At 52.7% G+C, this 25,867-nt stretch overlaps 2 protein-coding genes across 2 annotated transcripts in view; one reads left to right on the forward strand and one right to left on the reverse strand.

The window, feature by feature from the left end:
* The window catches only part of LOC135174539 (ral guanine nucleotide dissociation stimulator-like 1), a 63,443-nt gene that overhangs the window by 5,379 nt on the left and 32,197 nt on the right, over positions 1-25,867 (forward strand). The gene's annotated exons all lie outside the window — the stretch shown is intronic.
* Positions 7,676-15,213, reverse strand: LOC135174529 (dentin sialophosphoprotein-like). The gene is made up of 5 exons (XM_064141808.1): positions 15,189-15,213; positions 13,632-13,716; positions 9,195-9,312; positions 8,256-8,423; positions 7,676-8,126 (listed from the first exon to the last, which is right to left on the reverse strand). Exons 2-5 carry the CDS (start codon positions 13,660-13,662, stop codon positions 7,676-7,678), a joined length of 768 nt encoding a protein of 255 aa, XP_063997878.1. The 5' UTR covers positions 13,663-13,716; positions 15,189-15,213.

A 25,867-nucleotide genomic window follows, 5' to 3' on the forward strand; every position in this document is an offset into this window, starting at 1 on the left:
TGCTTCAAACTAGCACAGAAGGGTTTTGATTTACTAGATGTGGAGACTGAATCTCTATCGATCGCATCTGCCCTATGGCCTCAGCACCCTGGGAGGAGGCACAGAGAGAGAGAGAGCAGTCTGCAGAATCACAGACTGCATCGGGTTGGAAGGAACCCTCCAAGTTCATCTTGTCCAACACCCCTGCAGAGAGCAGCTGGGAGCAAGGGTTCTGCAAAGGGTGGGTGATGTTGGGGAGCACGTGCATGTTAAGTGTGCACTCACACACGTGTGGTGGGGACACATGTCATTAAGGAAATGTGAGTGCAAGGGGCAGGATGTGGAGGCTGTGAGTGGCAGAACCGCCACAGCCTCACTAAACTCTCATGTCCAAATTCAATGTCAGATGTGCATTTGAGGTCTGTGTTTTCAGGCCCATTATGCAGCAGTCAGGAAGAAGTAGGTGGGTGGGCGTGCTGAGGGAATGCAGCAGACAAAACAAGCCCCAATGCCTCCTGAGTGACAAAAAGCCCAGCGGGCTGAGGAGGAGCTGGTGACAGAAGTGTATGCAAGGCAGTGATGGGCTGGCGGTTTGGCTCTGGAGGGTGAGCAGCCTTTGCTCTTTGCTGGAGCACAGCACAGCAGTTTGCCCTTTCATGACTCATTTTCTAGTCAGGGAAACTGAGACATGGGGAAAGAACATGAACATTTCACCTAGCAAATCCCTTTTGGGGATAAGGCAGAAGGCATAGCACAGGGCTGCTGCTAGGTACAAACTGCAAGGGGCGCAGCACTGCTGCGCAGCTGTCCTGCTCTTGAAGGTCTTCTCAGTCCAAGAGTCCCCTCTTTGTAGGCTCTGAAGCACAGCAAGCCACCCCTCCCTTCCTCCAGAGAGGGATGCAGCCGGCCCACCCCTCTGTAGTAGGGACAGCAATGCTGAGAGGCAGCTGGGCAAGCTGAAACTTCATTTTCAAGTTTAATGAGCATTATTTCCCACTCCTGCTGGCAAGCACTTTCCAAACACCCAAGACACACAAAGGAAAATCCACTGGTTTCAATTTACATATACACAAGTTATATTTCATAATTCTACCTAGGAGTTGGTTTTATTTTCTAGAAGCCTTTACATATCATAGAGGAGATGGGGGGGGCATTTCCAAGTCTCTTTTACACATCAATACCACTCTTGTATACCTAGATTAAAAAGGAGAGCTTTTGATCTGTTGGAACACCACAGGCTAACACTTACAGGGTTTAATGTTTTTAATGCCTTGCCAAGGATTCTCAAGCATTGCAAACATCTGAGGCTGCAAGCAGCCTTTTCAGGAGGCTGCCCCATGCCTCACTCACCTGCTCCTCTGCTGCATCATCACTCCCCTGCCATGTGAAAGACAGCAGAGTTTCTGTCTCCAGGCAGATGAGACTCCCAATTCCTTTCACACCTCCTACAGAGACATTCTACAAAGCCAGCATCTGTTCTTAGAGGGATTGCAGAATGCAGCTGGATAGCAGAGAGAATCAGTCAGGGCTGAAAGGGACCACAAAGATCATCCAGTTCCAACCCTCTGCCATGGGCAGGGACACCCTACCCTAGAGCAGGCTGGCTCAGAGCCTCATCCAGCCTGGCCTTAAACACCTCCAGCGGATGGGGCCTCAACCATCTCCCTGGGCAACCCATTACAGGCTCTCGCCACTCTCATGCTCAACAACTTCCTCCACACGTCCAGTCTGAATCTCCCCACCTCCAGCTTTGCTCCATTCCCCCTAGTCCTCTCACTACCTGATAGCCTAGGAAGTCCCTCCCCAGCTTTTTTGTAGGCCACAGGGGGCTTCAGATACTGGAAGGCCACAAGAAGGCCACCTTGGAGCCTCCTCTTCTCCAGCTTGCACAGCCCCAACTCTTTCAGTCTGTCCTCAGAGCAGAGCTGCTCCCACCCTCTGATCATCCTCGTGGCCCTCAGCACAAACCATCCAGTACTGCTCTCTCTGCTTTAACTAGCACCAAGTTTTCAGGAATGCTGCAGATACTTACACACATTGCCCTAAGATGTGTATCACATCCCTTTATCCTCACAGGCACCCAGGGTATCTCCCAACTCTTCCAGATGTTGAGGCTCAGGCTCAGGCAGCCACAGCTTCCTTCTGCTACAACAGACCATTGGAACGGAAACAAAATCCAGTTACCTGTCCTCTGAGAGAGTGCTGCAAGTGAGAAGCAACAGCTCTGCAGTTGGAAAGTAGAAAGGAAGGCACATTAAATACATCTCAGAAGTAAAACCATGTTAAAAACCACACAAACACACACCAAAAGCCTTTTACAGGGAGCACAGCCTCGACCTTTAACCCAGCACATGCTAAACTCCCCTGGCACTCTCCGGTTTTTTGTCTCCACTGCCATCATTTCATAATCAAGAACTAAAGGCTTCACTGCACAAACACCAACTACACTCTGGCAGAGTCTGCTCACACAGTCCTTGAGAACGGAGGGGTCCAGGATGGTTGGACCTACTTTAAACAAGAGCTCTTGAAGGCACAGGAGCTGGCAGTTCCCATGTGCCGAAAGATGAGCCGGCAGGGAAGGCGACCAGCATGGATGAGCAAACAGCTCCTGAAGGAATTGGGGGAGAAAAAGAGGGTGTATCACCTTTGGAAGGAGGGGAAGGCTTCTCCTGACATGTTTAAGGAGGTAGCCAGATTATGCAGGAGAAAAATTAGAGAGGCTAAGGCCCAGCTAGAACTTAGGCTGCCACTTCTGTGAAGGAGAATAAAAAGCACTGTTATAAATGTATCAGTGCTAAAAAGAAGGGCCAGAAGAGCCTCCACTGCTTACTGGAGCAGGAGGGGAACACTATAACTGATGACGAGGAAAAGGCTGAGGTCCTGAATGCCTTCTTCACCTCAGTTTTCAGCAGTAAGGAGGGAGGAGTTCAGGGCAAGTGGCCTCTTAAACTGGGGGATGGGGTCGGGGAGCAGTGTGTTGCCCTGGAAATTCCTGAGGAATTAGTTCAGGACCTACTGAGCCACCTGGACACCCACAAGTCCATGGGACCAGATGGGATCCATCCCAGGGTGCTGAGAGAGCTGGCAGCTGAGCTGGCCAAGCCACTCTCCATCATTTTCCAGCCATCCCTGGGGCTGTTCAAGGCAAGGTTGGACGTGGCACTTGGTGCCATGGTCTAGCCTTGAGCTCTGTGGTTAAGGGTTGGACTTGATGATCTGTGAGGTCTCTTCCAACCCTGATGATACTGTGATACTGTGAGTACAGGGAAAGAATAACCTCCCTTGTCCTGCTGGCCACACTGTTTGTGATCCAGGCCAGGATGCCACTGGCACTGGATGTCCTGGCCTTTCCCAGTTCTTGGTGAGGTACTCCTCTATTTTAGAACCCAATCTGCCCTCTAGCTAACACACTGTGGCTCAAGCCAACAGCAATGTGAACTCTCTAGTGTCCCTTAAGACACTAGAAAACAAAACATGGGAGAGCTCTACAGGGATAGAGTGGACACCAGTAGCCATTTTGTTGTGCTTGAGAAAAATAACCCTACCAAGTTGCTGAAGGACTCTGCTGTGTGAGAGCTGCTCTTCCTTCTTTTCAGGATTGCTGCTTCCACTGGGCTGGGCTCCAGCATAAATGGACCATCAGCCTTTTAAGTTCTATCCTCCCAGCTGCATGATGGAGAACTATGACCTCCCTGCTATGGACCTGAAACCTGACTGATCACAAAGGAACCTGAGCAGGCTGTGAGATGAGAGGGTAAGAAAAATACCCATCTCTCTGCAATGATAATTGGGGTCAGAAAGGAGTTTTTGCTTGCTGTCCTGTTGAAGGTTGTAGGTTCAGAGGCTGACCAAGGGAAGCACAGCCCCCTTACCTATATTAACAGCTGACTCACTTCTCAAATACAGATCTTAGGGCAAGACATTGCTTGGCTGGCAAAGAGAATTAAGACATTGCCCTCAGTGCCTTAGCACCTGCTTGGAAAGTGAGGTTGAAATCAGCCATAATTGCACACAAATGCCAATCACCCTAAAGACAAAGCTGTACACATCACTAGATGCTGTCCCTGAAATGTTTATCAGTACCAAATATTCCTGATAGAAACAAAATTGCACCTTCATCCTTTTCAGGAATTTAACAAAAAGAGAACATAAAAAGAGATCACAATAGGCACTACTGGTCAGATTCAGCAGCAGCAGAGAGAAGGCGAGCCAAGAGACAGGCACTGCCTACAGGGCAGCAACAGCATTTGGCCCTCTGCGTTTTGCACCGGCACTTCCCAGGCCCTGGAGGGCAGCAGCTGCTCGTTACTGGATTGAACCATTTTCCTGGCACTCAGAATGCACACGACAGACCCCACTCCTCCACCTGCTGAAACAGAAACATGGGAATTACCCCAGGTCAAGGTACCTACAGTCTGAAACCACCGATCAGAAAGCCTTCCTGCCTGTTTCAAATGAGCATCTCCCCCCCTTTTACACTACAAGTCACACAGCTTAGCTTTAATTGCATGTGATAACCAGCAGCTCTCCCTCTTTTGTAGGTTCAGGCTCTGGCTGTGCTAGCAGCTTCCTGAGTCAAAGGTGATGACGGCATTTGTGGCTCCTCAGTAGTTCAGTGCCAACTACATCTACATGCTGCCAGCTCTGGGTCAGACACAGGCACCTGGTGATGTGTGGAGTTAGCCAGGACACAACAACGCACCAGCAGCCCAGGTAGGAGAACACACAAAACCTGATCTGGCACCAAGTTAAAGTGTAAGATTAAACCAACAAAGGACACAGATGTTTTAACATCAGGGAATACCCTAAACCTAACTTCCTTGGCTTCTTAAAGTCACACCTGGCAAGGTTAGTGGGGTTATAGAAACAAAAAAGGATTTGGAAGGAGTGTCAGGGGTTAAGGCTGTAAAAAAGATCACTCAAGTGAGAACTGGTTTTGTTCTAGCTCAAATCAGGACAAGGTGTAAGCCATGAGTGAGTTGGTCCCTATTCACCTTCACTGCCTGGTTCTTTCTGTTGATGGGAGGGTTCTTCAGAGATGCCTGGAGTGCAGCCATCATGTTCCCTGTGATAAATGGTTAAGGACCAGATACCAAGTATTTAGGAAGCAACAGAAGCAGCTGCAGGGTAGCAGGACCTGTAGCTGGCTTCTGTATGACTAAAAATACTGAACGGCTCAGTGGCTGCAATGATTCCCTCAACAGCCAACACAGTCAGCACTGTTCAATATCTTTATTGATCATCTGCACCAGGAAATTAAGTCCAGCATCAGGAAGTTTGCAGATGACACCAAGCTAGGAGCAGGTGTGGAGCTGTTGGAGGGTAGGAGAGGGACGTGGCCAGGCTGGATGGGCGGGCAGAGGCCAATGGGATGAGACTGAACAAGGCTAAAAGGAAGGTTCTACACTTTGGCCACAACAACCCCAAGCAGCACTACAGGCTGGGGATGGAGTGGCTGAGAGAAGCCAGGCAGAGAGGGAGCTGGGGGTACTGGCAGATAGTAGCTGAAGATGAGCCAGCAGTGTGCCCAGGTGGCCAAGAGAGCCAATGGCATCCTGGCCTGGATCAGCAATAGTGTGGCTAGTAGGGTAAGGGAGGTTATTCTGCCCCTGTACTGGTCAGGCCACACCTTGAGTGCTGTGTCCAGTTCTGGGCTCCTCAATTCAAGTGAGATGTTGAGGTACTGGAACATGTCCAGAGAAGGACGACAAGGCTGGTGAGTGGCCTGGAGCACAGCCCTGTGAGGAGAGGCTGAGGGAGCTGGGGGTGTGCAGCCTGCAGAAGAGGAGGCTCAGGGCAGACCTCATTGCTGTCTACAACTACCTGAAGGGAGGCTGTAGACAGGTGGGGTTGGGCTCTTCTCTCAGGCACCCAGTGACAGAACAAGAGGACACAGTCTCAAGTTGTGCCGGGGAGGTCTAGGCTGGATGTTAGGAGGAAGTTGTTGCCAGAGAGAGTGATTGGCATTGGAATGGGCTGCCCAGGGAGGCAAATGGAGTCACCGTGCCTGGAGGTGTTCAAGAAAAGCCTGGATGGCACACTTAGTGCCATGGTCTAGTTGATTGGACAGGGCTGGGTGCTAGGTTGGACTGGATGAGCTTGGAGGTCTCTTCCAACCTGGCTGATTTGACGATTGGTGATACTGATAGCTACAGCAGTGCTGAGATAAAACAGTGCTTTGTTTCTAGAGCCAGGGCTACCCCATGGAGGAGTGAAGTTTTTTCTGGCAGGTGCTGCACAGGGTTCCTCAGGTACTCAGCATGCCCAGCTCGAGGGCACGGCCAGTGTCACCTTGTGGGTGAGATCCCTGTGGCTGCCTGAGAGTGCCAGGGCTCTTACTGGACCTGCTGGACAGAATTCACGCTTGGCCTCCTTTTCTTCTAGCACCCCAAGAAGGATGATCTTGGAGTTCTCTTCCAACCTGGTTGATTCTATGATTCTTCATTCCAGCTAAAATGTGTACCATGTCAGGAACCGATTTAGGTAAAGAGGAAGAGAAATGCATAAAACCTCTCTGGTGTGTTGGGCTGACAGCTAAAACCTCTCTCTCTCTGCTTTTAAAACACCCACTTGTAAAACACAAGGTGATTGAGTTGCCTTTCAGAAATGAAGATGTGATTTTAAAGTTCTGCTCTCCAGGCCACTGCACTTTACAAAGAGGAACATCAATCATTTCAGAACACATGCAGAAGGCACTGGTTTCTGTTCAGGGCTTAGCAAAGGAAAAGGCAAATCCCCTTGCAGTGGCACTGCCTTTGCCTTGTCCTTGAGCAAAACACGTGAGGGAATCCTCCCTTGAACAATTACATCACCTGTGATCGGGATGATTACATAAGAACCCAGAATTGTCTCAGCAAAGATAAGATCATCCTGAACAACCCACCTGAAATGTCATCTCTGTCCACCTACTGCCCACGGGGTGTGGTGGAGACTGGACAGCAAAGAGGGGCAGAGGCTACTTGGTGCCAATCTCTGCAGGCACACAGAAAGACCTTCTGGAAGTCTCCCCTGGAATGTGGCCAAGGTGTGAGCCAGACAAAGCTGCAATGAATAAACCAAGAGCAGTATAAAACGCCTGAGTTATGCCTGTGTAAGGAGAGAGAAAATATCACTAGAAACTCTACGAGCTGGAGCGATGCCACCCAGGACATCACAAGCTGAAGCAATGTCAGCCAGAGCAACAGCAGAACACTCTTCATCAGGAACATCTCTCCCCTCGTCCCCACCAAAGAAAGAACCCGGGGGTAGTAATGATCTCACTCTCTCTCTCCTGCTCTGTATCTTTCTCCATTCTCTCCCTCCCTCTCTCTCCCTTTTGTCTTTCTTTCTCTGTTTTGCCTGCAAGACATAATTAACCTCACTTTGGTATATGACCTCGCCAGAGTCTTAATTTAACCCACCGAAATGTTCAAAAGAACTGTGTCCCCTTCCCAACTTATGGGTCGAGACACTGGGACATTCAGCCAAGAGCTAACGCAGTCCATTCTTCTTTGCAGAAAGAACAAAGCCAAAACAGGGTTAAGTTGTCTGGTGTGCAAGAAGGGCAAAAAGACGTCTGGAGGCAGGGGCGTCGCTGTAGGCAGAAATGTCCCAGGAAGCAGAGACGTCCCAGGAAGCGAAGGCGGCCCAGGAGGCAGGGATGTCCCAGGACACAGGGGCAAACCAGGAGGCAAGGGCGTCCCTGGAGGCATGCATCTCAGGAGGCAGGGACGTTGCTGGAGGCAGTGGCATCGCTGAAGGCAGGGGTGTCGCTGATGGCAGGGGCGTCGCTGGAGGCAGAAGAATCGCTAGAGACAGAAGAATCGCTAGATGCAGGGGCGTCGCTGGTGGCAGAGGAATCGCTAGAGGTAGGGGTGTTGCTGGAGGCAGACGAATCGCTGGAGGCAGACGAATCGATAGAGGTAGGGGCGTCACCGGAGGCAGAGCAATCGCTGGAGGCAGGAGCGTCGCTGGAGGCAGAAGAATCGCTGGAGGCAGAAGAATCGCTGGAGGCAGAAGAATCGCTGGAGGCAGAAGAATCGCTGGAGGCAGAAGAATGTCTAAAGGCAGAAGAATGTCTAAAGGCAGAAGAATCGCTGGAGGCAGAAGAATCGCTGGAGGCAGAAGAATCGCTGGAGGCAGGGGCGTCGCTGGAGGCAGAAGAATCACTAAAGGCAGAAGAAACGGAGGCGGCTCAGGAGGCAGGGCCGTCCCTGAAGGCAGTCATCTCAGGAGGCAGGGGCGTCCCCGAAGGCAGGGGCGTCGCTGGAGGCAGAAGAATCGCTGGAGGCAGGGACGTCCCAGGAGGCAGAGGTGTCCCAGGAGGCAGAGGTGTCCCAGGCTGCAGGGGCGTCGCTGGTGGCAAAGGCTTCCCGGGAAGCAGAGGCAGCCCAGAAGGCAGAGGCTTCCGCAGAGGTAGAGGCGTCCCGGGAAGCAGAGGCAACGCCGGAGGCAGATTCATTGAGCTACACAACAGAAAGAAGGAAAACCACTGTAAGAAACTGGCCAGGTTGAATGCCTGCCCTGCTGGAGGGAGAAGCTAAGCAAGAGGCATGTGCCTCAGCCATCTGCATTCTCCCCAGCAGCCTGGCCCTGCTATTCCATGTCTCCAGAAAAAGTGACCTTCCTTGGTTAATGTCACTGTCTGACTGTAAACTGATTTCTGAGTGGGGGTGCTGGACTTGCTCCATCTTTCCTCTTCAGGAAGAGGAGACCAGGAGGTGGGTGGCAGCAGACACAAGGCACAGAATCAGCCTGTGGCCAACCAGCCGAGGAGTCAACAGCTCCTGCTCCAGGCCAGTGCCCTCACTGGGCTCTTTGTCTGCCACTTCTCTTGGAGCGTTCTTTAGGATCACAGAACCCTTTTGGTTGAGAGAGACCTTTCAGATCATCGGGTCTGACCGGTAACCCCACACTGCCAGGTCACCACTGAACCACGGCCCTGGGCACCACATCTACACAACTTTTCAACCCCCTCCAAGGATGGGGACTCCACCACTGCCCTGGGCAGCCTGCTCCAGGCCTTGACAACCCTTTTGGAGAAGAAATTGTTCCTCATGTCCAACCTAAACCAGCCCTGGTGCAACTTCTACGTTCAAAAGGGAAGAGCCTCCAGGAAATACATCTTTGTGGAACTCCTATCAAATCCCTTCTGCTGGTCCCTGCTTGTGTAGTTCATCCAAAGAGTGCCCCTGGGAATGCTGCAGACCTGCCTCTTCAGCTTCAAAATGACTCACCTCAGATGCCGAGATTCTGACCGAGTCATCACTCTCCCCAGAGCTTCCCTTAGGCCTGAAGTCAGGATGTTCTTTGGCAGCCATGCTGTGGGTGAGTGCCTCAGAGCCCACCAGGAGCCTGGTGCAGAAAAGAGAGCATAAAAGCCACTCAATGAAAGCAGAGCAGAGCTGGGCTCAGAAAAGCTGCCAGCTGCTTCAAACACCTTACCTATTGCTTTGTTTTCCTCTCTCAAGTAGCCTGCTTTCATTTCCTCTGTGCTGTTTGGAGGGGTTGTTACACACTACGGGGGACAATACCTTCCTGACCCAGCACAGCCACCAGCTGCAAGGCCACAATCCCAGCTCCTGCCCCACTACCAATCCTCGCTGCTCTCTGCAATGTTCAGACCTAGCTGGAGGAAACGACTGAGCTGCTGTGTTTGCAGACACGAGAGGCAGCTCTGAGGGGTGGTGGCAGCTGAGTCCTCCTTAGGGACTCCCATACACTGCACTCACGTCCTGGTCCCTGTGACCAAGAGGCAGCTCAAGACCAACGTGGTCACCAGGAGTAAGTAAAACAGTGAGTGCAAGGCAGCAGATGGCCAAATACCACCACAGGTCTCCCCAAGGCAAATTCATTCCTTCACTCAGTGAAGGTACCACAGGTACCAGCCCCTCTCTAAGAGGCTGGATGGAGATGTGCATGACGAGGAGATCTCGGAAGGTGTCAATCACAGGCTTATCCTGCCCAAGATTCATTTCTAAGTGCAGGTCAAGCCAAGGTAATGGAGTGTCAAAGCAAACAGACTGCTCTAACTCATGGAGAACCCTGGCTGATTAGATGCTATGTCAGCAGCAGGCAACAATCTAGAACAACTTAGAGAGAGGTCACTCACTGCTGCCAGGGTGAATTATGCAAGGCTGTTCTGCTTTATTAACTTCCAGAACACATTCAGGTGCAGATGGAATGATTGCTTAGACAGAGACTGCACAGTGCAAACAGGCTGACCAGGGGAAGTTACAGCAGGACGGCACTGAGCCCCAGTCAGAAACCAGAGAATAAAGTCTGGCATTTCTTGCACACAGCTTAGGCAGCTCCAAGGAAGTCACTCAGGGGAGGCCACAGAATTCAGGCATCGTCACAGAATCGCAGAATCATTTCAGTCAGGAAAGACCTTCAAGGTCATAAAGTCCAACCATTCTCTAACTCTACCAAGGCTAGTGCTAAACCAGACTTTAGGGCTGCGTGATAGTTTGGACTGGATGATCTTGGAGGTCTCTTCCAACCTGGTTGATTCTATGGCCCTCAGCACCACATCTCTGCCTCTTTAAAACAACTCCCTGGGGTGCCTGTTCATATGTTTGAGTACCATTTCAGCCAAGAAGTATCTTCTAATGTCCAACCTAAGCCTCCCCTGGCACAACTTGAGGCCACTTCCTCTTGTCCTATCACTTATTGCTCGAAATAGGAGACTAGTTCTCACCTCACTCCAACCTCCTTTCAGTATGCTGTAGAGAGCAAGAAGTTCTCCTCTCAGCCTCTTTTTCTCCCGGCTAAAGAACTCCAGTTCCCCAAGCTGCTCCTCACCAGACCTGTTCTCCAGACCCTCCACCAGCTTTGCTGCCCTTCCTGTGAAGGGGGAGTCCCCTTCATATCTCCTCTTCCATCAGGTTCGAGTGTCTCTCCTTTAAGGTGTTTTTACTTCAGTCATTGAACTCTGCTTTCATCCCCTGAAGCTCTCCCTGAATTCCTGCTGGCCTACTGTTTCCCACAGCTGCTTAGCTGCCTGACCCTCATCTCCAACCACCTCCTGTTTGAATCTTTGTGGCATTAGACCAAACAACTGGACTGTCTCCCCATGATTCTTTTTTTTCCTTCTCTAACTCCAAGGCAGTGAGGCAGATTGTTTCTGTTATCAATGCCTTTTTGCTAACCTTCATTTTCATCTTAAAATCCTGCAAGGAGCTTTTGCACCTATAGAGCAAAGTAGACTAATAACAGGCCAGGCTTTATCATCCTTTCTACAGCTGCTTTCAGAGAAGTGATGACACAATGGCAATGGATACTAAATTTATAATCCAGCATCGAATTTGTTCCTTCTTATGACACCTTGGCAAGGCTCACTTCTTTCTAAGCTCTTTCATCATAACTCTCATGACTCCTAAACAACAGAACAGGGACAGCTCCAGACAGAAGCAGTTTCTAGCTGATCATGTATCCTGGAAGCCATGCAGAGGTCTGGATCCCCGGGCAGGTTTTACAGCTCTTTGTCTGATTTGTTCAGGTTCACATTAAGACACCACATGCCCTTTGCCCCATCACACTCACAGGCTGAGCCTCTCCACCACACTCTGCTGACGTTTGGGTGGTGTGGGTCCGATCTTAGCAGCTGCTTCGATCTCCTGTGACAGGCGGTAACTGCAACACAGAAGCCACTGGGTTAGGATTTTTACAGGCAATGTTTCCTGCTCTACCTCTCAAAACAGCAATATTCATGACATTCAAGAAGCCTTCAGCGTTTCCCACTTCACAGAAGGTTGCAACTCCACAAAGAGGAGCACAGCATCATTGTTTTGCTTGGAAAAGACACCTAACGGCACTGAATCCAACCGTTCTCTAACTCTGCTAAGGCTGGTGGTAGCCATGGCCCTCAGCACCACATCTCTACACCTTTTAGACACCTCCACAGGTGGATTCAACCACCTCCCTGGGCAGCCTGTTCCAGTGTTTGAGAACCCTTTCAGTGAAGCTGTTTCTTCAGATATCCAACCACAACCTCCCCTGCTGTAACCTGAGCACATTTCCTCTCTTCCTATCACTACAGCTCTGTCTATATTTTACCACACTAAAGGGGATCTTTCACCTCTTCCAAATGCTTTTTTGGATGACACCCATGGTTTTATTTTAAAACCCAAGAGAATAGTTCATGTGGATCTTGGGTAAGCCAACTGGCCTGTTTCACTGTGACTCCATGCAGTGCAAATTATGACTCAATATGATGCTAATTAACTGCTGCTTCAATTAGCAGAGAGATGGTCAAAGCTTAGTGGAGATAGCACAATGCTGTCAGTAAATGCTCTTGGGATCCTCTTGTAGCACAGAGCTCAGCTCTTTGATGAAAAACCTGCCCCAAACACCCTGAAGACATCGATGTGGTGAGCGCTCAGCAAGCTCCGCATTGCCTTGGCTACCTGCCGCCCACACCCACCAGCCAAACAACTCAGTGATCCTGATCTCCCTTAGGACTGACTTCTGAGCCTGCACCTGCACATACAGACAGCCCAGACACAACAGACTGTCTCATTTCAAAGTCAAAAGCCTGATTTCCCATCTCAAAGCTCAGTGCTCAACAGGTTTCCTCCAGCTGGTTAGCAGGAGGCAGATGTATTTCCACTGCCCCTGAGCAGCAGTACACACAAGTTCCTATAAGAGGACAGACAAGGGCTGACCTAATCTACCTGCGGGGGGGAGTGGGGGAAGACAAGCCTGCTTTGCCAGCTGGACTAAGAACTCACCTCTCCTCCTCAGTTAAGTGCTCCTGCTTCCTGAACCACTGGGTGAATTTGTGGTTGGGCGTCAAGAAATAGCTCTTACACGCAGACTGAAGCAGCTTAATTTGGGAAATCACCTCAAACTCCTACAAGAAAACAAGTAAGCAAACAGGAATTCTGATTAGAAAACAAGATGAAGGCAAACAAACTCATCCTTATACTAAACACATGACACAACAGCCCCAGGACAAACTCAGTCTGGCCTGAAGTTCAGTTTCAGTTGAGTGACTATTTCAAGAGCCACTCTGTCAAACAGCAACACTTCTCCGTCTCCCCAGCAGACCTCAGATGAAAAGGAAAGGTTCGGGTGGAGGACAAGAAACAGGTGGTTTAAATGGAAAAGGATCCCCTGCGGGGTCAGTGCCACTGGCAGGCATCACCAGGTTGGGACGGTGCACGAATACCACTGTCGTATCGATCTGAGGGCTGCGGTACGGCGAAAGCACCTTCGCGCCTGCCAGCGCGGCCTGTGCTCAGCCGGAGGCCGCAGCTCAGCTGCGTCAGCACCGCAGCGGCCACCAGCGCGGCGAGAAGCGCGGAGCGACTTCGCCCGGCGCCGCCTTCGGTACAGCCCGATGGCAGCCGGGAACCGGGCCATCGGTAACCCAGCACTGCCAGGTCACCACTGAACCAGGTTCCTCAGCACCACATCTCCATGGCTTTGAAATCCCTCCAGGGATGGGGACCCCAATGCTACCCTGGGCAGCCTGTTTGATGCTAAGCTTGTCCTTTGAGATAACTGCACACAAATTCACATCAGATTCTTGTTGCTGAGACTACTCTTCTTTGTGAGAAAAGATTTTCATGAGCTGCATCAGAATCCAGCAGAAGATACAAGGAAGGGCAGACTCAGAGCTGAACGATTCGGAGGATATTTAGGATTCAGTGATAATCACCCCAAATTACCTCCACAGTCTCGAAGGGCTGTGTCGAGCATGACAAGATCAGTGAGGAAAGCACCGAGGTAAGGTACCAGGACTTGCCCTGTCCCCTACAGAAGATCAGAGCAAGAATAAGGACATGGAAGAAGCAGGCAGTGGTCTTGTAAACCATGTTTTCTTTCATTCCATCATCCTCAGTACCTCATCTAGACCTTAAATCAAATTCTGAACAGGATCTTCTCACCAATATTGCCACCCTACCTTGATTTGCAACAGTGGGTCACCAGGAAACCCTGCTGGGGGAAGAAACCCTGGGGAGGGACAGGGTCCCTGGTTACCTGCTGCCAGAGAAGGAGCAATTCACTCCCCAGCCATTCCCTTCATTTTAACAGTAGTGAGTCACATTTTAAACCTTCTAGGCTACTAGAAGCTGCACTCTGAGCTCTACAGTTTGTGTTTCTACACACTTGTGAAGCAAAGACTTGTCTCCACCAGCCAAAAGGAGATGTATTTTCCCCAGTCAAATTAAAAATTCTGCTCAACACTTTTGCCTCCCTGTTCCAGAATTCTCTTCCCCTGTCCTTTGCCAACTTGGAGACAAAAGCCATTTGCATCAGCAGACTGGAAAGTGGACACATTTTATGAAGCCATCTCTGGAGAAGTCTGTGTAGCTTTCAAGCTGGTACATCAGAAGCTTTGTGACCTTGTGCAAAAAGATTCTTGCTCTGACTAGAGCCAATTTTCTTTATCACAAGAATTCCAGTACTTACAGTACCTACTTTACTACACAGAACTGTCTGGGCTTCCACCTATTTCTCTTTAGCAAGAGCAGTTAATGGGATTGTTTCGTGTAGGGCAGAAAGTAGACAGCTGAGCACATGTTTGTATTCATCAATCGTTCCATAGAATCACAGACTGCCTTGGATTGGGAGGGACCTTTAGACCTCATCTAGTTCAACCCTCAGCAATCAGCAAGTTGCTCACAGCCCTGTTCAAAATCACCTGAAATGATTCCAGGGATGAGGCATCTACCACCTCTCTGGGCAACCTGGACCAGCATCTCACCACACTTTTAGTGGGAAAAGTATCCTTGTAGCCAGTCTAAATCTCTCTTCTTCAGTTTAAAACCATCACCCCTTGTCCTGTCACAACAGGCCCTGATAAAAAGTCTGTCCCCAGCTTTCTGACTGGCCCCTTCAAGTCCTGAAAGGCCACAAGAAGGTCTCCCTGGAGCTTCTCTTCTCCAGGTCAAACAACCCCAACTCTCACAGCCTGGTCTCACAGCAGAGGCCTTTCAGCCCTCCCATCATCGCAGTAGCCTCACTCCAGCAGGTCCATGTGTCTGCTGTGCTGAGGACTCCAGAGCTGGCCCTGGCACTGCAGGTGGGATCCCAGCAGAGTGAAGCAGAGGGGCAGAATCTCCTCCCTCCACCTCTTGGTTCTTTCAGGAACCACAAAATCACCTCTCAGCCCAGGAGAAAAGCCTAAGCCTTACAAGAAGAGCTTTGGCAGTTGGTTAGAGAAAGGGCTAAGCTCAGCTGTGACTGTGATCACAAGCACTGCAATTCAAGCTAAGTCTCACCTTTGCCACCAGCTCCTTAGCTGCCAAGGAATTGCTACGGTCTGCAAAGATATGGGCCAGCTCCTCTAACAGCAGCACTGCCTTTCTGTAACAGGGAAAGATCCAATCCTTTGTGTCAGCAGTAAGCTCTAAATCAGACCAGATCACTTTTTTTTCCACTATGGATCAGTTGGGCATATAAAAGAGAACACCACCAAAATGTATCCAATGAGATGCTGCATGTCTACAAGAAACCCTGCTGGGAACTTTTGGTGCCCCAAATAAATTTAGGCTTTATTTTACAGCATCACAAGGAAATGCCATCTAGGTATGCCAGGGATCTCAATCACACCGCAGGGGATGAGACTAAGCTGGTTCTAAGAAGGTGGTTAAATGGATTTGAAGGAATAGAAAAATAGCAGAGAGAGATTCTCTCAGGTGCCTTCCAAGTCAAGCCATTCCATGATGGTCCTACGATTCAAAGGAGAGAAGACAACAGGCAAGCACCACGGTGCCCTTGTGCTGGCCTTGTGAGAATGGTGGGCATGAGCTGGGTGAGTAGCTAGTCCCACAGCTGTTCAAAATAGGTTGTGGAAGACCCAGTATGCTACAAAGGACAGAAGAGAGCTGGTACCCCCAAGGGCAGGTTGCCCCCTTGGTATGAAAGAGGAGCTCACGTCTTAGCCTTACAGGAATGTCTGTGAAGGAGCAGGACAAGATGAAAAGACAGAGCACTGAGTTTTTGCCTTTCTTTGGGGCTAGGCACAGAACGGGAGACTTACTTTGGAACACGTGCCCGGGAACTCTTGAGCCAAAAGACAGCACAGGATTGCAGTGCCGAAACAACAGCCCCCAGGGCAGAAAAATTCTTCAGCGCACGACACTCCTAGGAATAGAGCGGTCAGAAACACAGCAGCTTTAAATGTCAGCATCCCCATTGCTCAAGTGCTCTTCTGCGAGAGCGCTGTCGTGCCTGGTGCACCTCCCCACTGCTAAGCAGGCAGCTGTACAAATACTGAGCATCAAAAACATCACTGCCCATCCTCAGGCACCAAACACTTTATGTGCTTTGATGCTTAGATGTCGCTGCCCTCACTTTCATGCCTTTGTGCTACAGCTTCCAGTTCTAGAGAAAAGTGGAACAGAGAACTACTTGAAAGGAGGTTGGAGCAAGGTGGGGTTTGGTCTCTTCTCCCTATTAGTAAGTGATAGGACAAGAGGAAATGGCCACAAGTTGCACCAGGGGAGGCTTAGGTTGGACATTAGAAGAACCCTTCTCATTGAAAGGGACAGGGAGGTGGTTGGATCACTATCCCTAGAGGTGTTTAAAAGAGGCAGAGATGTGGTGCTGAGGGCCATGGTTTAACACCAGCCTTGGTAGAGTTAGAGAATGGTTGGACTTTGATTCATATTAAAGGTCTTCTTTCTAAGCAAAGCAATTCCGTAATTCTGTGGTGTATGTGAAGGTATGAAAACAGAAACACTTGTGCTGTCCTCTGCCACACCTGATTTCAGCTCCCACTGCATTCATAGACACAGCAGAAGGAGCATGATGCTCATGGACTGAATGTTAATGGCCCAAGGCAGGTGACCACAAGGCTTATTCTGCCTGCACCACTGCCAGGCCAACTCCACTCTCGTCAAATGCTCCTCTGAAAGCAGGTCTAACCTCTGGATGTTGTTAACTACCATGTCACTTCTTTCACTGCTAGCAGGGAAGTGGCTGAATATACCTGTGTCTTCCCATAAATGTGTTAGCAAGTGTGCAGCACTCCCCATTCACCTCACCCATTCATTAGAGATCCCAGCCCTGTGAAGACCAGCACCAACCCCCATTTCCATGGTGGGGAAGGAACAGAGGAGAGGAAGGGGAATACTTCACCTGATAGTACACAGAAAGGCAGTCAAAAATAGAAAGATTTAGTGCTAAGATGTTCACTGGCCTGGGACCAATGCACACAACCCTTTTATTCCCTCCACCTCCCACACCAGAAACACTGAAGAATACAAAATCAAAGCTTTACATGGGCAATATGGATCCATCTCTCCATGATCCTGGCTCTCTGATGTGTCTTTAGGTCCTTATTCTTCACGATGGTGCTCACAACGCAATTGCAAACGGCGTTGAACTGAGTGATGGTGGCTCTGATGCTAAGCACCAGCTCTTTGTTTTCATCCCTGTCCCTTCGTGACCAAATGCTCCCCAAACAATGCTGGGAAACAACTTTCTGGAACAATTTCTAGAGTGAAATAGAGATAAGTCAGCAGGACTCTCCTAGACCTATGCTGTCCACAAGACAGTGGACAATCTTTACCGTACAAATTGGATCTAAATCCTAGGCAATATTAAAAGGTAAAGATTTGTTTTCTCTTAGTTTAAAATAGACACTTTGGCACATTATTTATAGGCTTGATGCCCTAGAAAAACTGTCAGCTAAACAGTCCTGGGCAAAGAAGAGACAACTTCAGATCAGTTGCAGGACCAAGGGGAAACAAAAGTAAAAAAGATCAAGTGATACTCTGAAGGAGGTTAATCCAGACAAACCAAACCGGAACGCTACAGACTACCTGCACATCTTGAGGCCAGGCAGCAATCTGGTCAAAATGTCCTATTTCTCAGGTGTCAAACACTGAACTTTGCCAAAAAGCCTACACAGATTTACAGTGACACCTTAGAGAAAACCAACCAAAGCTTCACAATGACTGAAGGAAGAAAGCCCAGTGAAGGAAGCTCAGGAGAAAAGCCTAAGCCTTACAAGAAGAGCTTTGGCAGTTGGTTAGAGAAAGGGCTAAGCTCAGCTGTGATTGTGATCACAAGCACTGCAATTCAAGCTAAGTCTCACCTAATGAGACTCACTCTATCTCTCCTGCTCTGTATCTTTCTCCATTCTCTCCCTCCCTCTCTCTCCCTTTTGTCTTTCTTTCTCTGTTTTGCCTGCAAGACATAATTAACCTCACTTTGGTATATGACCTCGCCAGAGTCTTAATTTAACCCACCGAAATGTTCAAAAGAACTGTGTCCCCTTCCCAACTTATGGGTCGAGACACTGGGGCATTCAGCCAAGAGCTAACGGAGTCCATTCTTCTTTGCAGAAAGAACAAAGCCAAAACAGGGTTAAGTTGTCTGGTGTGCAAGAAGGGCAAAAAGACGTCTGGAGGCAGGGGCGTCGCTGTAGGTAGAAATGTCCCAGGAAGCGAAGGCGGCCCAGGAGGCAGGGATGTCCCAGGACACAGGGGCAAACCAGGAGGCAAGGGCGTCCCTGGAGGCATGCGTCTCAGGAGACAGGGACGTCGCTGGTGGCAGAGGAATCGCTAGAGGTAGGGGTGTTGCTGGAGGCAGACGAATCGCTGGACGCAGACGAATCGATAGAGGTAGGGGCGTCACTGGAGGCAGAGCAATCGCTGGAGGCAGGAGCGTCGCTGGAGGCAGAGATGTCGCTGGAGGCAGAGATGTCGCTGGAGGCAGAGATGTCGCTGGAGGCAGAGGAATCACTAGTGGCAGAAGAATCGCTGGAGGCAGGGGCGTCGCTGGAGGCAGGGGCGTCGCTGGAGGCAGGGGCGTCGCTGGAGGCAGAAGAATCACTAGTGGCAGAAGAATCACTAGTGGCAGGGGCGTTGCTGGAGGCAGAGATGTCGCTGGAGGCAAGGGTGTCCCTGGAGGCAGAAGAATCACTAGTGGCAGAAGAATCGCTAGAGGCAGGGGCGTCGCTGGAGGCAGGGAGGTCCCAGGACACAGAGACGTCCCAGGAAGCGGAGGCAGCTCAGGAGGCAGGGCCATCCCTGGAGGCAGAGGAATTGCTAGAGGCAAAAGAATCCCTAGAGGCAGGGGCATCGCTGGAGGCAGAGAGGTCCCAGGACACAGAGGCAAACCAGGAGGCAGGGGCATCCCTGGAGGCAGTTGTCTCTGGAAGCAGGGGCGTCGCTGGTGGCAGAGAAATCACTAGAGGCAGAAGAATCGCTAGAGGGAGGGGCACCAGTGGAGGCAGAGGAATCACAGGAGGCAGGGGCATTGCTGGAGGTAGAGACGACCCAGGAAACGGAGGCGGCTCAGGAGGCAGGGCCGTCCCTGAAGGCAGTCATCTCAGGAGGCAGGGGCGTCCCCGAAGGCAGGGGCGTCGCTAGAGGCAGAAGAATCGCTGGAGGCAGGGGCGTCGCTGGAGGCAGAAGAATCTCTGGAGGCAGGGGCGTCGCTGGAGGCAGAAGAATCTCTGGAGGCAGGGGCGTCCCTGAAGGCAGTCATCTCAGGAGGCAGGGGCATCCCCGAAGGCAAGGGCGTCGCTAGAGGCAGAAGAATCGCTGGAGGCAGGGGCGTCGCTGGAGGCAGAAGAATCGCTGGAGGCAGAAGAATCGCTGGAGGCAGAAGAATGTCTAAAGGCAGAAGAATCGCTGGAGGCAGGGGCGTCGCTGGAGGCAGAAGAATCTCTAAAGGCAGAAGATTCGCTGGAGGCAGGGGCGTCGCTGGAGCAGAAGAATCACTAAAGGCAGAAGAATCGCTAGAGGCAGGGCCGTCCCTGAAGGCAGTCATCTCAGGAGGCAGGGGCGTCCCCGAAGGCAGGGGCGTCGCTGGAGGCAGAAGAATCGCTGGAGGCAGGGGCGTCGCTGGAGGCAGAAGAATCTCTAAAGGCAGAAGAATCGCTGGAGGCAGGGACGTCGCTGGAGCAGAAGAATCGCTGGAGGCAGGGACGTCCCAGGAGGCAGAGGTGTCCCAGGCTGCAGGGGCGTCGCTGGTGGCAAAGGCTTCCCGGGAAGCAGAGGCAGCCCAGAAGGCAGAGGCTTCCGCAGAGGTAGAGGCGTCCCGGGAAGCAGAGGCAACGCCGGAGGCAGATTCATTGAGCTACACAACAGAAAGAAGGAAAACCACTGTGAGAAACTGGCCAGGTTGAATGCCTGCCCTGCTGGAGGGAGAAGCTAAGCAAGAGGCATGTGCCTCAGCCGTCTGCATTCTCCCCAGCAGCCTGGCCCTGCTATTCCATGTCTCCAGAAAAAGTGACCTTCCTTGGTTAATGTCACTGTCTGACTGTAAACTGATTTCTGAGTGGGGGTGCTGGACTTGCTCCATCTTTCCTCTTCAGGAAGAGGAGACCAGGAGGTGGCAGCAGACACAAGGCACAGAATCAGCCTGTGGCCAACCAGCCGAGGAGTCAACAGCTCCTGCTCCAGGCCAGTGCCCTCACTGGGCTCTTTGTCTGCCACTTCTCTTGGAGCGTTCTTTAGGATCACAGAACCCTTTTGGTTGAGAGAGACCTTTCAGATCATCGGGTCTGACCGGTAACCCCACACTGCCAGGTCACCACTGAACCACGGCCCTCGGCACCACATCTACACAACTTTTCAACCCCCTCCAAGGATGGGGACTCCACCACTGCCCTGGGCAGCCTGCTCCAGGCCTTGACAACCCTTTTGGAGAAGAAATTGTTCCTCATGTCCAACCTAAACCAGCCCTGGTGCAACTTCTACGTTCAAAAGGGAAGAGCCTCCAGGAAATACATCTTTGTGGAACTCCTATCAAATCCCTTCTGCTGGTCCCTGCTTGTGTAGTTCATCCAAAGAGTGCCCCTGGGAATGCTGCAGACCTGCCTCTTCAGCTTCAAAATGACTCACCTCAGATGCCGAGATTCTGAGCGAGTCATCACTCTCCCCAGAGCTTCCCTTAGGCCTGAAGTCAGGATGTTCTTTGGCAGCCATGCTGTGGGTGAGTGCCTCAGAGCCCACCAGGAGCCTGGTGCAGAAAAGAGAGCATAAAAGCCACTCAATGAAAGCAGAGCAGAGCTGGGCTCAGAAAAGCTGCCAGCTGCTTCAAACACCTTACCTATTGCTTTGTTTTCCTCTCTCAAGTAGCCTGCTTTCATTTCCTCTGTGCTGTTTGGAGGGGTTGTTACACACTACGGGGGACAACACCTTCCTGACCCAGCACAGCCACCAGCTGCAAGGCCACAATCCCAGCTCCTGCCCCACTACCAATCCTCGCTGCTCTCTGCAATGTTCAGACCTAGCTGGAGGAAACGACTGAGCTGCTGTGTTTGCAGACACGAGAGGCAGCTCTGAGGGGTGGTGGCAGCTGAGTCCTCCTTAGGGACTCCCATACACTGCACTCACGTCCTGGTCCCTGTGACCAAGAGGCAGCTCAAGACCAACGTGGTCACCAGGAGTAAGTAAAACAGTGAGTGCAAGGCAGCAGATGGCCAAATACCACCACAGGTCTCCCCAAGGCAAATTCATTCCTTCACTCAGTGAAGGTACCACAGGTACCAGCCCCTCTCTAAGAGGCTGGATGGAGATGTGCATGACGAGGAGATCTCGGAAGGTGTCAATCACAGGCTTATCCTGCCCAAGATTCATTTCTAAGTGCAGGTCAAGCCAAGGTAATGGAGTGTCAAAGCAAACAGACTGCTCTAATGCGTGGAGAACCCTGGCTGATTAGATGCTATGTCAGCAGCAGGCAACAATCTAGAACAACTTAGAGAGAGGTCACTCACTGCTGCCAGGGTGAATTATGCAAGGCTGTTCTGCTTTATTAACTTCCAGAACACATTCTTTCTAACTTCCTATGCCAGATTGGTTCCCTTTGCTTGTTCAGCTTAAAGAGAAAGGGAAAAAAACAAGTCTTTAAATTATTTCAGTGCTCAGACACACCTGAGCCAATAATGAAGCACTTCAGTGATCAGTCTGAAGAGCTGAACTCCTGATCCTGGGTAAGTTACCAATTATGCACAGAAATCCTTACAACTGAAATGCTGTTTTCAGAAAAACAAAACAGAACACTGGAAAGCCTCCTGTCCTTCTGTTTTCAACTTAAGGAAACAATCATAACATCATAGAACCATTTTGGCTGGACAAGTCCTTTAAGATCACAGAGTACCCTCGTTAACCCAGCACTGCCAGGTCACCACTGAACCAGGTTCCTCAGCACCACATCTCCATGGCTTTGAAATCCCTCCAGGGATGGGGACCCCAATGCTACCCTGGGCAGCCTGTTTGATGCTAAGCTTGTCCCTTGAGATAACTGCACACAAATTCACATCAGATTCTTGTTGCTGAGACTACTCTTCTTTGTGAGAAAAGATTTTCATGAGCTGCACCAGAATCCAGCAGAAGATACAAGGTGTTGCGGAGAGCAGGATTCATTCGTGGCCGAGTCGAGAATTTATCAAAAATAGATATTATTTATTTTTCTCAAAACCCCACCCCCACAGCTCCATGGGGGGAGGCCACAGGGGGTAGTGTGAAAAATAGTCCCCGTGTCAATCGGGAAGCCTCCATGGTGAGAGGCTGCAGGGGGGAGGCTGCAGGGGGCAGGCTCCATGTGGGGAGGCCACAGGGGAGGCTGCAGGGGAGAGGCTGCAGGGGGAGGCTGCAGGGGAGAGGCTCCATGGGGGGAGACTGCAGTGGGGAGGCTGCAGGGGGGGAGGCTGCGGGGGAGGCTGCGGAGGGGGAGGCTGCATTGGTGGAGGCCACAGGGGGGAGGCTCCATGGTGGGGAGGCCACAGGGGGGAGGCTCCATGGTGGGGAGGCCACAGGGGGGAGGCTCCATGGTGGGGAGGCCACAGGGGAGGCCGCAATGGGGAGGCTCCATGAGGGGGAGGCCGCAGGGGGGAGGCTCCATGGGGGGAGGCCGCAGGGGGAGGCTGCAGGGGGAGCATCCATGGGGGGAGGCTCCATGGAGGGGAGGCTGCAGGGGAGGCCGCAGGGGAGGCTGCAGGGGGGATGCTCGATGGGGGGGAGGCTGCAGGGGAGAGGCTGCATGGGGAAGGCTCCTTGGGAGGAGGCTGCAGGGGGAGGCTCCTTGGGGGGAGGCTGCAGGGAGGAGGCCACAGGGGGAGGCTCCTTGGGGGGAGGCTGCAGGGAGGAGGCCGCAGGGGGAGGCTCCTTGGGAGGAGGCCGCAGGGAGGAGGCCGCAGGGGGAGGCTGCATGGGAGTGGCTCCCGCAGGCGGCCGAGGCTCTGTCGCTGCCGCCGGAGCTGTCGCTGGTGCTGCCCCGGGACGGCTCCTCGGTGGCCTCGCAGGGGGTGCTGGAGCTGCTGCCCCCCCCCAGCCTGCTGCTGGCGCTGGAGCCAGGCCAGAGCTGGGAGCCCCCCAAGGTGAGCCCTGCCCGAGCGCCCCCACCATGGCCCCTGCCCCTGCCCCTCTCCTCCTCATCCTCCCCCGGAGGAGCCTCCGCAGCCGCCGCGGGTCACAGCCTCGGTGCGGAGCCTGCGCTGGGACGCGGCAGGGCTGGGCCCGGAGCGGGCACCAGGGGCTGGGGGCAGGGGAGGGGTCCCTACGGCTGCGCTGCTGCTGCCTGCGTCTCTGCTGCTCCTGCCTGCGGCTCAGGTCTGCCCCTTGAGAGCTTCTCCTGTCCCACCAGGGACCTCCTGAGGCTGCTGGCGGCCCTGACACGTGGCGTGGGACAAAGCCTGCTGGGACTTTCCGCTGCCCTCCGACACCTGCTGGATGCTGCCACGCCCCAGAGGGTGACCAATCAGCGTTGAGCTTCTTGGGAGGACCCCAGAGAAGAACTTCTGGAAGGATCTCAGGTCTCAGATCCCTCCTGGAGGAGCCAATAAAGGCCTCAGAGGAGCTTCAAAGGTCTCAGACACTCCTTGGGGGATCCCAGAGGCCCTCACAGACCTGAGGGGCAGTGTGGGCCCCACTGACCTGGCACTGCCCCTTTAAGAGGCACTTTGGGCCCCACTGACCTGCTGCTGCCACCCAAACCCACCCAAAGTGATCCAAACCCACCCAAAAATACCCAAATCCACCCAAAACGAACCAAACCCACCCAAAATGACCCAAACCCACCCAAATTGACCCAAACCCACCCAAATTGACCCAAACCCACGCAAAGTGACACAAAACTCACCCAAATTGATCCAAACCCACTCACAATGACCCAAATCCACCCAAAACGAACCAAACCCACCCAAAATGACCCAAACCCACCCAAATTGACCCAAACCCAAACAAAGTGACACAAAACTCACCCAAATTGATCCAAACCCACTCACAATGACCCAAATCCACCCAAAACGAACCAAACCCACCCAAAATGACCCAAACCCACCCAAATTGATCCAAACCCACCCAAATTGATCCAAACCCACCCAAAATGACTTTGAACGGATTAATTAGCGCTTCGAACCCCTTAATTAGCACTTTGAATGGATTAATTAGTGCTTTGCACCCCTTAATTAGTCTGCAGTAGCCTTAATTAACCTCTGCAAGCTGGGAAGCTTCATTAATTAGATGCTAATTAGCTGCTTCATTCCCATGGCCACCCTAATTAAGCACCTATTAATTCCCACCTTAATTACCCCACAACCCATTCCCACCCCCTAATTAGCCTCTAATTAACCCTTTAATTACCCAACTCCCTCCCCCCCCATTAGCCCTTTATTAACCCATTAATTGCCTCACAACCCCTTCCCTCCACCTCATTAGGCTCTAATTAAGCCCTAATGACCCTAATTAACCCTTTAATTACCTCGAGCCTCCTCCCCCAACCCTCATAATGCTCCTGCCCCCTTCTCCCCCCTTAATTAGCCCTAATTAACCCTTTATTTACCCTGAGCCCTAATTAACCCTGCAGGGGGAGGCTGCAGAGGGAGAGGCTGCAGGGGAGAGGCTGCAGGGGAGAGGTGCAGAGGGGAGGCTCCATGGGGGGAGGCTGCAGGGGGAGGCTTCAGGGGAGGCTGCAGGGGGGAAGTGCAGGGGGAAGGCCACAGGGGGGAGCCTCCATGGGAGGAGGCCGCAAGGGGGAGGCTCCATGAGGGGGAGGCCGCAGGGGGGACCCTCCATGGGGGGAGGCTGCAGGGGGAGGCTTCAGGGGAGGCTGCAGGGGAGAGGCTGCAGGGGGAGGCTGCAGGGGGGAGCCTCCATGTGGGGAGGCCGCAAGGAAGCCTCCATGGGGGGAGGCCGCAGCAGGGAGGCTGCATGGGGGGAGGCTGCATGGGGGGAGGCTGCATGGGGGGAGGCTGCATGGGGGGAGGCTCCATGGGGGGAGGCTCCATGGGGGGAGGTGCAGAGGGGAGGCTGCAGGGGGGAGCCTCCATGGGGGGAGGCCGCAGGAGGAGGCCGCAAGGGGGAGGCTCCATGTGGGGAGGCTGCAGGGGAGGATGCAGGGGGGAGGCTGCATGGGTGGAGGCCACAGGGGGGAGGCTCCATGGTGGGGAGGCCACAGGGGGGAGGCTCCATGGGGGAGGCCACAGGGGGGAGGCTCCATGGGGGTGGCCGCAGGGGAGGCCGCAGGGGAGGCCGCAATGGGGAGACTCCATGAGGGGAGGCTGCAGGGGGGAGGCTGCAGGGGGGGAGGCTGCAGGGGGGGAGGCTGCAGGGGGGGGAGGCTGCAGGGGGGGGAGGCTGCAGGGGGGGGAGGCTGCAGGGGGGAGCCTCCATGTGGGGAGGCCACAGGGAAGTCTCCATGGGGGGAGGCCGCAGGGGGGAGGCTCCATGGGGGGAGGCTGCAAGGGGGAGGCTGCAAGGGGGAGGCTGCAAGGGGGAGGAGGCTGCAGGGGGGAGGAGGCTGCAGGGGGGAGGAGGCTGCAGGGGAGTGGCTGCTGGGGGAGGCTGCTGGGGGGAGCCTCCATGTGGGGAGGCTGCAGGGAAGCCTCCATGGAGGGAGGCCGCAGGGGGGAGGCTCCATGGGGGGAGGCTGCAGGGGGGAGGCTTTAGGGGAGGCTGCAGGTGAGGGGGCTGCAGGAGGAGAGGCTGCAGGAGAGGCCTCA

Source organism: Pogoniulus pusillus, unplaced genomic scaffold (genome assembly GCF_015220805.1).
Source record: "Pogoniulus pusillus isolate bPogPus1 unplaced genomic scaffold, bPogPus1.pri scaffold_74_arrow_ctg1, whole genome shotgun sequence".
NCBI classification, from domain to species: domain Eukaryota; kingdom Metazoa; phylum Chordata; class Aves; order Piciformes; family Lybiidae; genus Pogoniulus; species Pogoniulus pusillus.

What these genes read in the sequence shown, in the direction of transcription:
- LOC135174529 (XM_064141808.1), bottom strand. Translation starts at nt 13,662, where the DNA reads ATGCTCGACACAGCCCTTCGAGACTGTGGAG. An exon ending in AGCCCTTCGAGACTGTGGAG is followed by an intron (nt 9,313 to 13,631) that starts GTAATTTGGGGT and finishes TTTCTGCACCAG; the next exon opens with GCTCCTGGTGGGCTCTGAGG. An exon ending in TCAGAATCTCGGCATCTGAG is followed by an intron (nt 8,424 to 9,194) that starts GTGAGTCATTTT and finishes TCTGTTGTGTAG; the next exon opens with CTCAATGAATCTGCCTCCGG.